The sequence below is a fragment of the Triturus cristatus genome, chromosome 5_1 (assembly GCF_964204655.1).
Source record: "Triturus cristatus chromosome 5_1, aTriCri1.1, whole genome shotgun sequence".
NCBI lineage: Eukaryota > Metazoa > Chordata > Amphibia > Caudata > Salamandridae > Triturus > Triturus cristatus.
This window is the reverse complement of record NC_140587.1, coordinates 442,341,234-442,354,939: the sequence shown is the minus strand read 5'-3', so window position 1 is coordinate 442,354,939 and position 13,706 is coordinate 442,341,234. Positions and strand designations below refer to the sequence as shown.

Here is a 13,706-nt window from a genome sequence, read left to right as displayed (position 1 = left end):
AAATCAACCTTCCTCAGGGCTTTGGTGTGATGGGAGGGAATTCTTTCATCAACTCCTGACTGAAGTCCAGCGAGGGTGCGTCGTTCTCCACGGCATCCTTTGCACATCCTCAGTAGTCAGTCTGGGGCAGTTCTCTCGCTGTGCTGGCTCGACACACCGAATGCTGCCTCAGTCTTTCTTCCAGTGACAGCCCAAACTTCTTGGCAATGTAGGTACTGGCAGCCCCTCCTGGCCTATGTGGTTGTGAGGTACTTGGTAAATCAGGCAAAGACTCCTCCGCTGTAAACGCCTCCATCACAGTGGGTACAAGTCTCAGCTCTCCTTCAGCATATGAAGTCACTGCAGCGCGGCGATACGGGCTTAGCAAGACTTGCACGGTACTCAACACACGACGGTCCTCTCCTGGCATACATTGGTCGCTGAACCAACACTTCTGCACTTTAGGTTACAACCCAGTTGGTGAACAGCCGAATCCTCACACCTGGCACGAAGAGAAGACACTGGAGGGCTTCCCACTGAACCTCACTCCCTCCAACGGTCTCCTCTTCATCACAGGGTACACTGGTCTCGGCAAGCAGACAGGTACTGATGCTTCAGGCTCCAGGGCGGGTGATCTTTGTTTTCCTGGGTCATTTCCCCTCATCCGGCAGGGAGACTAGCAAGCCTTTGTACACAGTCTATGTCACAGGCAGAAGTTTTGCAGAGCATCACCTTCTGCTGCTAGGCAGATGACAAAGTCTGGGTTCTCAACCTCCGCTTCTTATAGTCCATTTCCAGACGCCAAAATGCAACTTATAGTCTAAGTCTTTGAAGTTTTACATTAGGATTCTGCTTCTTTTCAAGTGGCCACTTCTCTTTTACTTTTTTCCTCATAAATGGCTGTCTGTCACAGCAGGCAAGACTCTGAAGTGGAATGATTCACACCACAATTCATGGGAGTGACCAGAGCACACACCTGGATGTCAGCCACAGTGTTATATGCATCAAAAGGTTAATCCCAGGCTCCCATCTCTACTCTTCATGATTATCTTATTAGCCCCATCTCCCTTTCCGAAATGTGTCACCCCCTTTCTTGTGATCTATCACTGAGTCAAAGAGCAGACTTTTGAAGTCTTACGGAGGGGTCCTTTCCTCCTTTCCACCAGTGTGCAATCCACCCTGCTCACAGGAATGCAGCAATACACAGATCTGTCTGGGGGATTCCTTTCCTCCTCATGTCTTCATCAGGCAAGCCTGAGCTTCCCAAAATGTATCTCAGGGTCCTCCTTTTAAGGTACCACTGCAGGCCCATTTACTCAGTGGACAGTCACAGCACACTTACTGCCCAGCACTGTTCATTCCATGGATTGTACCATTACAAGTACACATACATTCAGTACACACATCCAAGTTTGTGCGCACTGTTCAGCACTGAAGCGTTTCTATACAGTACCAGGATGTGCTATTTGCAAACACAAACTCTGCCAGCATACACACTCACCGTGTGCGCACTGCAGAACACTTCACCCTTCATGTACCGCACTTCGCACAAAAATACACACATCCAAGACATACTTTCAGTGCGCACGCACTGCAGAACATCTCTCATGTAATGTATTTTTCGCAGGCATACATACTTAGTACATGCACTAACCATACATACAATGCAGAAAACTGCTCTATCACTGTAGTATATCCTTCGCAGGCACACATTCATCCAGCACAGTCACTACTCCTGCGCTGCGCAGGACTCCACATCTCAAGGGTGAGTTAGGCAAACAGTAGCAGAACTTTTAAAATGGTGAGTAAGCATATAGGCCTCACTCCAGTAACATAGGGTAAAAAGGTTCTGTTCACTACTACTGATCACTACACGATCTGCTGCCACCACCGCGCTTGTGCTGCGTAACTCCTGGTTAAGGCGGTAGTCTTCCACCACTATGAGGCTAGCACTTTGGGTGTCTCTACCATTCCAACAAGACTACAGTCCATGAGACAGGCCTATATCATGGCATGCATGATCCATGTTTACCTATGGCAACAAAACATAATATATATATATATCAGCATTCGGGAGCCAAACAACAGTATAGTTTGGCACTCAGGGCAGGGGACTTTTGCAGGGGACTTTTCCGACCTAATAACCCAGGTTGAAGCACCTCTGTCAAGACGTTGGCCTTGACATCCCCTGAGGGTAGGGTGAGGTCAGGGACCTCAGCCATCCTCCTCATCACCATTGAAAAGGAGGCCCCTTCCTACATAGCCACAGTAGGACGGGAAAGGAGACCAGTGTCTAATGAGGTAGGGAGGCCACTGGTATCAGCCGGTTCCTCGTACCAGTCATTCTTGGACATGGCCGCTTGTAGTGCTCAAGATAACTATATGGATCCTCAGATCCCCTCCAATCATACTTCTCACAAGGTTGTTCAGGAAAATAAGGATCTGTCTCTAATTCAAACCGTCTGGGTCTGGTCAACACCGGGCTAGTTCCGGATTGAAATCAGGATTTACGATGGGATTGGCATCACCAATGGGCATCAGAGGGGTCTGGAACTGCACCACTGGAATGATCCACAGTGGAAGTTGTGGCTTTGCGACAGGGGTCAGTAAGGATCCAGGAATGAATGAACAGGGCTCGACTGAAGCTAAGGGCGAACCTGCCGGCAGAAACCCAGTCAGGGCCCCTCTTGGACCCATGGGGCCCAAAGGCACTCCAGAGGGGTACATCCGCCCAAAAACAAGGAGCATGGCCTCATAAAATTCTTCAAGTTGGGTGGGGGTCGCTCCAGGAAACTCAGGGAGGCGCAGAGCGGACAGGCTCCACGGGGATAACATGGGAGCGTGGCCTTTAACTGTGGCATTGTTCCTGCGCATTGTCTGGTGACTTGGATGGGTACGGAGAAGTCAAAGAACACGGACTTCTTTTTGTGGGACTTACCAGATGAAATCCAGGATACCAACAATGAACAGCAGGAATGACTCCAAGAATCCCTGGACCTTCCTTGCCAGCAGGACCTTAAGCTGTGCAGAGCCGTTTATCAAGTGTCCAGAAGCATCATGATTTGCTCCTGTATAGCTTACGGATACATGGTCTTGCACTGCGTACAGGCCGTGGAGTTGTGATCCACCTCTTGGCACCAAAGGCAAACCAAGTGGGGGTTCGTCATAGACATTTTCCTTTAACAGGCACCACAAGGCTTAAATTCCACAGGTTTTTTCAAGGACTTCTTCCAAAAAATATTGGAGAAAAGACACACTTGTCAAAATGCCAAGAGGGTAGAAAAAATCCAGCTAAAAATAACTAAGCGAGCTCAATACGGATCTACACTGATGGCACAGAAAAGAAGGAACAGAGATCCGTGCGCTGGGGTGATGCCCAAATAGGCACTGCACACATCAATTCCAGTGCAGACGACACCCAGTCGATCAGCACCTCCTACTGGAGCATAATGGGGACTGCTCAGAAAAATATCCGGATCCAGTCTGACGACTGGGGAATCATTTCAGGTAAGGAATCTGCAACTAGAAATCTCTATCAGATAAGGTATGTGATGTTTTAGTTTAGGGGCAGGGTTAGACACACTGACAGGTTAATGGAGGGGATTCTTGCTAAATCACAAATTTCCGACTTCAGGCCTAAAGGCACAATAAGGTACACCGGAAGGCATTGCATGACTTGGGATATTATTTAGAACATACTCAACCACACTATTAAACAGTCAGTCACAACTTAAGTAAAGATAGTAGGATAGTGATATATGATGAAATATGGTAGGGGCTTATTTAACCTTTGTATTATCATTCGCCTACCTCAAAAAAGAGCCCAAGACCCTCTTTTCTTCAAGCAATACCTCATCATATGAGTTCAAGCGGTCTGTAATTGTCCATCCATAATCACCCTCTTCGCCCCGTCACTCTATAATAGGATTTCCAGACTACTGGCTCAACACAACCTATGACAACTCCAACCTGTCTCCATCCCTAATGCTTCTACCATAATACTGTGCCCCCTCATCTGTACAGTGCACCATTTGTTTGTAGCTAGGTTCGATCTTTATAAGACCACATAGAAACAAACCTACATTCACACAGGGGTCATTGGGTATTGTTATCTCTTTGGGCCAATGAATATTAGAACAATACCTAAGGAGATATGCCATTTTATATAATAGGTATTTAAAGCATAGAAATTCTAAAGGTACTTGCCTGTGTGTGACAATTAAGTAATGAGCAGCATTTTATCATTCTTTTTATCACCTGTAGAAAAAAATAAAAACATTATTTTTATAATATTTCCCAGGAAAATATTTCTTTAGTAACATGTACACAGCGTGCAACATCCAACATCCAACACACTCTTAGACCCTTTTAGAAACTGGTCTTCCCACAAAGTAATGGTTACAGATTGAGGTCTCTTATCACAGTACAAATGATGTTAAGGCCAGCAACACAAACAGTCATGGGGGAGCTTGCCATCTAGTTTTGGGTGTACAAATCTACTCATTTTGCATTGAAAAATATCAGATATTCTAATAACTAATCCTACACAATAAGTACCACTTTTAAAAAAATGTTCTATGTATAGCAACGGCTTCAAACATTATATTGCTGAACCCCCTCAGCAAAATATTTGTGAGTCAGACCGCCCTCTATTCCCCTAAGAAAATTGTGATGGGGTTGGCTGAATGGCCAGAACCATGCCAAGAGGCTACTTGACCCTTGTTGGACTATGACTGGAGGTGCACAGTATGCATAGAGGTCACTGGCTGCAGTGAGCCTTGGGGCATGCAGCATGACCAGACACCACCTGCCTAAATAATGGGTGTCGAGGAGTAGATGATAAACTGAGAGGCCCCTTAGGGTGCTCATATGACATCTGTGCCTGTTCATGGGGATATATACGACACACCAACAAGCCTGGAAACCACAAGCTCTGAGTAATAGGGTGGCTGAGGGCAGCAAGCATACCCAGCAGGCAGTATGCATGGAAGCCACCTTCCCTAATCAAGAGAGGTGGCTAGAAATGGGCTTTGTGGTCACAGACCAGGTCACTGGTCACAAGGGTGGCTCTGGGAAGTCCAGTGTTTCCAAAAGTGCACAGCGATCTGCTCAGATAATGCATCTATGTCAAGAAATGGTCTTCTATCAGAGTTTGCTTTGCAAGGGTTGGGAGGAGATGCTGCATGGGCTTTTCAGCCCCAGAGTTTACCTAGAGTGTAGGCAGTTTGGCATTGACCTGTTGTTAAAGACTACCAGACCCCCAGTTTAATGGGAGGCAAAAAATGAAATGCATGCTGATGCCACCTAAAATGACACAGAAGGCCCATTAAGTATTAAAAGCTAGGAGGAAGTGGATAAGTCTGCACAGGGAGGTTAAATGTGAAGATATAAACATGATTCTTAAAAATGTTATAATAAGCCCTGTTCCTGGAGGCCTCTTGCCCTTGGACAGAGTGATCCTGTTCCATAATACAAATAGAGGGATGGGGTGGGAGCCAGAACTATTGCTGAATTTTAAAAAACATTTTATTTCCATCTATTGTATAATATCAAAACACAGTCATGACATTAGAATATGCTTTTCATGTGTAGACATTATGCAACTATCAAAATAATACATCAAAGCACATTCATATTTATGCCCCGCCACAATGACAGCAGTGATCGCAGGATAAGGCATATTATTCAGAGTTCATGTTTACACTTATAAATGCATTAGTCAGTTTAGTTTCGTCTCAAAGTAGGCTTTGTCTCTTGTTGTCTCAGAAAGTGGCTGCATGGCTCCCGCGCTTTAGGGTGTATAGGTTCACTGTGCTCACCCATTACTACTTTCCAATATGCCATGTCACGTATCTGTAAGGAAAATGCCTCTTTTGTATGGTCACCCCCCCAGGTTTTTTGACTGATGTTGCTGGCTTTTCGACTTAAAGTGCACGGAGGCCTGCCAACCAGGCCTTGGTCCCAGTAACCTGACCCCGAAATGTGTATATTACGTTGGTTATATCCAATTGGCATAGGCTAATTTACTGGTAAGCCCCTAGTATATGGTACTCATGGCCTGTAAGTTAGACAGCCACCCTAGGGATTGCAGCACTGGTTGTGCCACCCTAGGAGTGACAAATCTAAAATGAGTCTTCCAGCCCACCATTGCAGACTGAAAGAGCAGTTTAAACTGCTAGCCTGACTCTGCCAGTTTAAGCTATTGCAAAGTCAAATGTCTAGCTGAGACAATAGAAGTCACCTTGGTGGTTTTTTTCGTGTTCTGGCAGTAAAAACTCGAAGCTGCCTGTTTTCTGTGGAAAGACTTGGTTGCCCCAGAGGCAAGTGCAGGATTACAAGCTGGCCCCTCAGCTGTGCTAACTCCTGAACGGTGCGACGAAAGTTGATACTCCAAGGTATCGAACAACTTGTGGCATTACACCGGACCTGGTTCTCAAGTCAAAATTAATGTAACAAGTTAAAGTGTGCAACTTTTACAAAGTTGTTCCTTTGTTATTTTTTATTATAAAATTTTATTGAGAATAAAGCATACGTCGTATACAGATCTTAATAGTATACACTGTATCGTGTAAAAGAAAAAAGATGCAGTATATTAAGCAACTATATGATCAGAGTTACATTCACGTGATTTCCTTCGTGACATTTCAAGTTCTACAGTCGGCGAAATGCAGAGTGCCCCCCGATATGCATTCCAGGCCCCCCACTTTTTATCCCATTTCTGAGGACATCCTCTACCTTTATATACTTCTTTTTCGGCAACCATGCATTTGTCCATTTCCATCACCTACCCAATCACCAACGGCGTGTCAGCAGCCCCCCATATCATAGCAATGGCTCTCTTAACCAGGGTTTATCCCAGGGTGGTGAATTGTTTTTCTATGTCTGTAAGATCATTTGCTACCCAAACATTCTGGATTCTCAGTGGGGGTGTCAGCACTAGTGATTTTCCCAGCGCTTCCTGCATCTTATTCGTGGCTCGTACCCAAATGTGCCGCATATAGGGGCAGTCCCATAATATGTGATAGAATGTAGCGGTTTGGTTGCAGCCACGCAAGCAAAGCGCATCTTGTCGTGCCCCTATCTTGGCTAGCGTTGCCCCGGTAAGATATGTCCTATGCAGGATCTTCAGTTGAATCAGTCTGAAGCGTTGGTTAATTGCAGATTCCCTAGGGGACATCAGGGCCGTTTGCCAGTCCTTATCGTCAAGCTGTCCTAAATCTGATTGCCATCTGTCTCTAAGAGTAAGGAAGGTATCTGGGAGATTGTTACACAGCTTACGGTACGCAAGGGAAATGGCCTTAGTGGGGAGGGGCTCAGAGAGAAGTTGGCCTTCCAGATGGGACGAGTCCGGGACAGTCGTCAGGTCTGGTAATGCTGTGGTGAGCGCGTGACGCATTTGTAGGTACCTGAAAATCTCTGTGGGTGCCAGTTCGTGTTTCACTTGTAGTTCCTTTATTTTGTAGTTTTTAATCTCCTATGCCCTTAAAGTTTGCTCATAAAGTCTGAAACAAAGACAGCTTGCTGCCGTTCTAAGGAGACATGCTAACTACTCCCAGGAAAGGAGACAATAAGGGCCTGCACTGGAAAGAGGAGTTACCACCCTCCCGTAGGATGCCACATGTGTGTTGGCCCAAAAGGTGAGCTTTAAATCTGAAGCATCCTTTGAAAGCAAAATGGGGAACACTTGGAAGAGGGGCAGCCCAGTGTTTTAGGGTGGACTACCTGGCACCAGGGAAGGGGGGAGGGGGGGGGGGGGGGGGAGAAACGGTTGTCAAAACGTTTTCTTTAGGGACGTATAGTCTCCTTGGCTACCAACCGCATACTACCCTGCGGGCATTTCCTGTACATAAATAGGGAACTTTGGCACCCAGAACTCAGATCTCTACTGGACTAGAAGAAGGACCGAAGGACTGCCCTGCTGCACCGTGGCACAAACAAAGAGAGGCTACACCGGCGAGGACTGCACCTGCTGAATCTGGTGGCTAGCAAAGAAGAGGGACTGTACCTGCTGTATCCTGCTCATGGAGAAGTCATCTCCGGAGCCCATCCAAAGTAAGGAGACTCCAAGGGTTAGTTGGCTAACCTCCTAACCACAGTGCAGGGCCACAACAGCTAAGAAGACTGCTGGGGCTAGTTGGTAGCCCAGAATCTTCAGATCGCCGCTGTGCAGCACCAGAGACCATGACTCGATGCTCAAAGTTGTAGCCGAGTTTGCTGAGCCCGGAAAGTCGTCTGAGTGAGACTTGATCACCCAGAAGCTGAGTTATTGTCCAGGAAAGGGATTTGTCCATAATCGCAATGGACGACTGGACTTCCAGCAGCAATGAGAGGACTTCAAGGGACGTCGAACCTGTGACCAGGACAGCCTCACACCCTTCGCGGACCAAGGAGTAGCCACAGAAAGACGCCCACTGACTGCATCACATCCACAGCATTCTTCATCTCTTACAACAGGGCCACTACCATAGGAAGCCACTGTAATGGATCAAAGTTCCTGGAAAGGACTGAGGACTGCTTCCCCTGCTGAGGTAACTGTTTCTGAGGACCATGCTGGTCCCCCTGACTGGCACCGTACTGGAGCTGGTTGCCTAAAGTGATCGCATTACCAAAAACCCAGCTTTTTGGTGAAAATGTTACAAAGCGTCAAACTCTTTGAATTTGCCAATGCTTGTTGACGATTGAGTGAAATGCTGTGGTTTACTATACCTTGTAAATTCTATATCTCCGGAATCCTCTGGTGATCGTTTTCATTGTTGTATCTATCTACAAATACATACAAATATAACCTTGTTTTATATACTGGTGTCTGATTTCTTCTGGGTATTGCAATTTCTTCTTCAATTGTTTTGTTGCTGTTTAAATGCTTTACACATTTTCCTTTGTTTAAGTCTTGCAGCTCAGAATAACAGCTACCCAGGGGTGAGCTGAAGGTTTGTCAATTGAAACCCCCTGGTCCTAACGGGGTTGGTAAGTATATCACTCAGTGAAGTCGCCCAACCACACTATATAATACACCGCATTTCACCATACTGATGCCTAGCTGTGGCATCCAGAATTTGTGTTTAGCAGTACCATATAGTTGTTAAAGTCTTGACACCATTTAGAATCCTTGGATGTAAAGAGGACTTTTGACCGGGTGGAATGGATATTACTTTGGGACTTTTGCATCATTTTGTTTCCCCAAGGTGTAATAAAATGGACATAGGATATTTATTGTAGTCCAAGAGTTATCGAGTTTATCAACTGGGCTACTTTTACTATTTTTTCAGTTACCAGAAGGACACATCAAGTATGCCCATTATCACCCTGTTTATATGCATTATATATAGAATGATTAGTGAAAACTTCGACAGTACAATTTGCTACTGAACCAATAAGACCTTAGATAGAAATTAAAGTCATGGCCTACGCATAGAATGTTTAATGGTTACACATGATTTCAAACAAGCACTATCTATAATCAAAGAACTATTGGTACACTTTGGAGCTACTGCAGGTTATAAACTTGACTTACAGAAAAGTGAGATTTTATATATTGCATTGGCTGAGCAGCATGTGCCATACTGTGTAGCTAGCCTAAAATATATGGGAGTTAGACTTAGCATACTGTGTGATGAATTAAGAAGTGTTAACTGTAAGAAACTGGGTTGTTAGTTGGGATGGATTGAGGTTCACCACAAGTAATAAAGGCAATATCTTGTCAGGCCCAGTAAAAGGTTTCAGTAATTTAAACCTAAGCTCAACCCTTGGTAGCTATGGCACAGATAAGACAGGCTTAACTTAGAGAAAATATGTAAAGCATTTAGTAATACCACATCAGGTAAAAAGTCAAAAACACAACACAAACAGTTTCTTTGGACCAGCAAAATCGTGCCTTTGGTGGATTGGCTTAGCAGGTTTGCCTTGGTCCTCCAAAGGTCTTGAAGTCCAAACACTTTCTATGTTCGTGGTTTTCAGGAGAGGTTCAGTTAAACACAGCCAAAGATACCACAACCTCAGGAACAACACATGGGGGTCAAGGCTCATTCCAAAGAGGCCCCCAGCAGGGTCCAGGTCAGCTCCAGTTGGTACTGGTCAGCTGGGCACGTCAGAAAAAGGACTCCTGTAGCTTGTTGTGTCCCTGTGACCACACAGGTCAGCCAACAGACCTTTGGAGTCCACCTTCTTTGCTCTGGGTATATGTAGGAGCAGGTCCAGCCCATCAAGTCTCCTCACAGGTCTCATGCAGCAGATGCTATCCGTCTTCTGTTCTTCCACCGTTATATTCCATATAGGTACCCTATATAGGCACAGGTAACATTGCAACCTTTCACCAATATTCTTCCCTGCATTACATACATAATGGTTCTTAGGGACTGACGTTTTACCTAGATAAGACACTGCATTCAGAATGCAGGTTTTCGCATTATGCATGAGGTTTCTTTAAGCACAGTAGGACCACCATTTCTTGTATAATATCTCTGTATAAAGTTCAGGCCCGACGTCATATTTTAGGCTGACACAGTTTAACTGCAAGGTAGGACCCCTGGGGAGATCAATGGGTATATATACATCACATCTTGCTTAGAAAGACAGAGGAGACCGTGACTTCCCGGCTGACACACTGACCAGAGATGATGTGGTTCCTGCATGCAGACGCTAGAGCTCGCAGTGGTCTAACATCCCTCGTGGGGTGTCCAACTCGAGACCAGGACGGGGGCCCATATTCTCTCATTCTCAGGTAATGGGGTTGACTAGATCCTAGAGGGATTCTTGGCATAACACCTACACAGATGCTAGGTACATTTAAGTACATCTAGTTAGGGAGGCATCGTAGGAGTACGCACTTTTTATCATGTATTTTATGTACTTGTATATTTTCATGATTACTGCAAAATGGTAGAACTGTACCATCCTTTCACTTTTGTACTGCTGCTAATCATATATCTATGCTACTGTCTAATGGCTGTTACAGCTCACCTATTCTACACTAGAATAACAACTGTTCAATACATTCTTTTTGACAAAATGCCCAGTATGTTTATTAAGTGTCTCTCTGAGACCAACTAAGTGAGCAGGAGTGACTGTGCGAAAGGTAGTATATTGTTTCCAAGATTCTGAGGGATCAGGGTTGTCACGTTCGGAGGTTGCCAGAATCTATTCTCTCCTTGGTAAGCGGAGATTATAGTGGCACTGTGAGCTATCTGATACAGACAGGCTAACATATCCGGTGGGGGTGCTCGGAACCAGCCTGCCACCAATCCCACAGTTTATGTTATTCAAACGCGCAGATCCTGTATAGGGTATATAGCAACTACACAACATGGTGCCGCCGACGTTGGTTGGGTACTTATTTAACAGTAGAATCTGAGTAGTTCAGTCGTGCTATTCTCAGAGACCCCTACTCACAAAATACCAGAGACGTCTGAAGTGGGTGGGCACAAATTCCGCCATAGCTGAGTAGGCGAAATAATCCTATTTATTGGCTGTTGGTTAATAAAGCTTGAAGGACACATTGTTCCTAAAATTGTGCTTAAAAAAACCTTATCTTAGTTCCCTTGGACAAACTTTTTCTTTACAAAAATGACTGAGACCAGAGATGACGCTATAGTAAATCTGAACCTCCCAGCCAGAGAAGAAGATGCAGATGCAATACAAATTGCAGAAAAATTCAGTAAATACAGTCACCCTGAAATTACTAGACCATGGTTTAACACCTAGGGGTGACATAGTAGGTTTTGTGATTGAGGCACACAAATCATACAGAACAAAGGTATTTTTATTGGTGGGTTACATTCCCAGCAGCAAATGCCAGGACACAAACATTTCACTCCTACAAAGAAGGAGATGCACCAGAGGGATACAGCTGTTTGAGTACACTGAAGTTCCGTTCACGTACCATGAACACTTCTACTGGTTTAAAGGCGCCCTACCCCACATAACAAGAAGAGTGAGACTTGGCCCACTCGGAAGAGAAGGGGCAACTTGGCCAATATTAGCGACCTACACATCACATCCTGACATTGAAACAATGCCAGTGGAAGACTTACTCACACAACACAAAGAAGTGATAAAAATATACAGAAACTTGACGCAATTTGTCATGAAGACACTTACAGCCCAACTAGCAATAGTTGCAACACATAGAACTCAATCTCAGGGTACAGCAACTAAAATCACACCACAAACATTACACGCAGTGATGGGCAAGATGCCCACAAAATGCGAACAAATGCCATTCTGGGTAGCTCAGAAAAAAACACAGCTAGAAGAAGTATTCCTGAATACTACCCCGTATGAAAAACACAGAATGCTAACAATCTGCTTGCCCATGGGCATAACACCACAAGTAGAAGACTGTACCACTTGGGGTACAGTCTTTGCTACCATTTATACCAGGACTCATGGTATTCCGTCATTAGCAGTGATACCAGATGTATTAAGACAAATACAAAACGAGTATGGAGCAGAGCCTGCTCTGAACTTAGGGATGAAGTTACTAGGTAACAATGCCCAGGTATCAGCTATAATATTAGCTAATATTAAAGGGGAAGCCCCTTCAGTGGCTATCCACCAACGCCTAAGGGAGTTTAGTCCTTTAGAACAGGAACATGAACTACCAAAAATAATTGAAACTGCATATACTGAATTAGGCAGAGACAGTTTGGGTGGGAAAGCTTTAAAATCACAACTGATGGGCAGTTCTGAAAGGGACAGTTCCAAGCAGACACCTGCTTCAACTAAAAAGAAGTGGGATAATAAAAAACAACAAACATTTAAAGGAAACAGATCTCAATCCCGAGGTAGATCTCCTTCACAGGAGCTCTCCGAAAAGAGGTATAACCTCAGGAATAGTGATAATATTAAGAAACCTGACAGGTATCAGGATAATGATACACGTTCCTCTCGTTCATTTCAGGGTTCATCGACAAACTCCGAGAGGGAAGGACGGTCAAAAAGACAAGAAGAGCATACAAAGTCCAGAGACAAGCAACACGCTCAGAAATACACTTCTAAAAAAAAAAAGAGAATCCAAAGCAAAAGCCACAGTTTAAAAAGAAGAAGGTTGCAGGTTTAAAGATCAGACAAGCCCAAAATTCTGAGGACTCGACTACTGAACGGGGAATGGGCTCTGACGATGCTAGACAGTGCGGCAGAAGTAACAATAGCTCGCCAGAACCTAATGGAATTTCTGGTGATAGCGGACTTGAATGATTATATCACAGTAGAAACACCCGATACTAGGGTAAGTGTTCCACATAAAGTATATGAAATAACGCTCAAGATGGAGGGCTGGACAAATGTAGAACAGTGAGAGGTCTTTTTTGGGAGAACCTGACGTTTGGCTATGACATTTTGTAGGCTGAACGAGATTGGCCGCCAGCATTCGTCATGGATTGCCCTAAAGGAGAAACAGTAATTCTACCGGCATTCTCAGACCATATTCCCAGGCACTTACAACACACATATGCGCAGGAGAGGGCAGTAGCCCAGGCTCCAGCATTATACAAAAACCATGTTGGATGGGATGAGGATTCAACCCACCACATAATTCCTTTAAAAAACACTCCTATTGCACAGAGGCAGTATCCAATAAAGCAAGAAGCTAAAAAACAGGTCAGGGAGGTCTTAGATCGACTTGAATACCAAGGGATGATCGAAAATTGAACCACATCGACGAACAATCCTTTGTTTCCGGTCATGAAACCTGACAATTCATATCATCTAGTTTTAGATTACAGACATTT

General features: G+C 44.8%; 1 protein-coding gene across 1 annotated transcript in view; it reads right to left on the bottom strand.

The window, feature by feature from the left end:
- Nucleotides 1-13,706, bottom strand: part of INTS8 (integrator complex subunit 8) — a 724,118-nt gene that overhangs the window by 71,755 nt on the left and 638,657 nt on the right. The window contains exon 24 of the mRNA XM_085605229.1: nt 4,186-4,236. Within this exon, the coding sequence (XP_085461355.1) occupies nt 4,186-4,236 (51 nt within the window). The remainder of the gene's footprint in view (nt 1-4,185; nt 4,237-13,706) is intronic.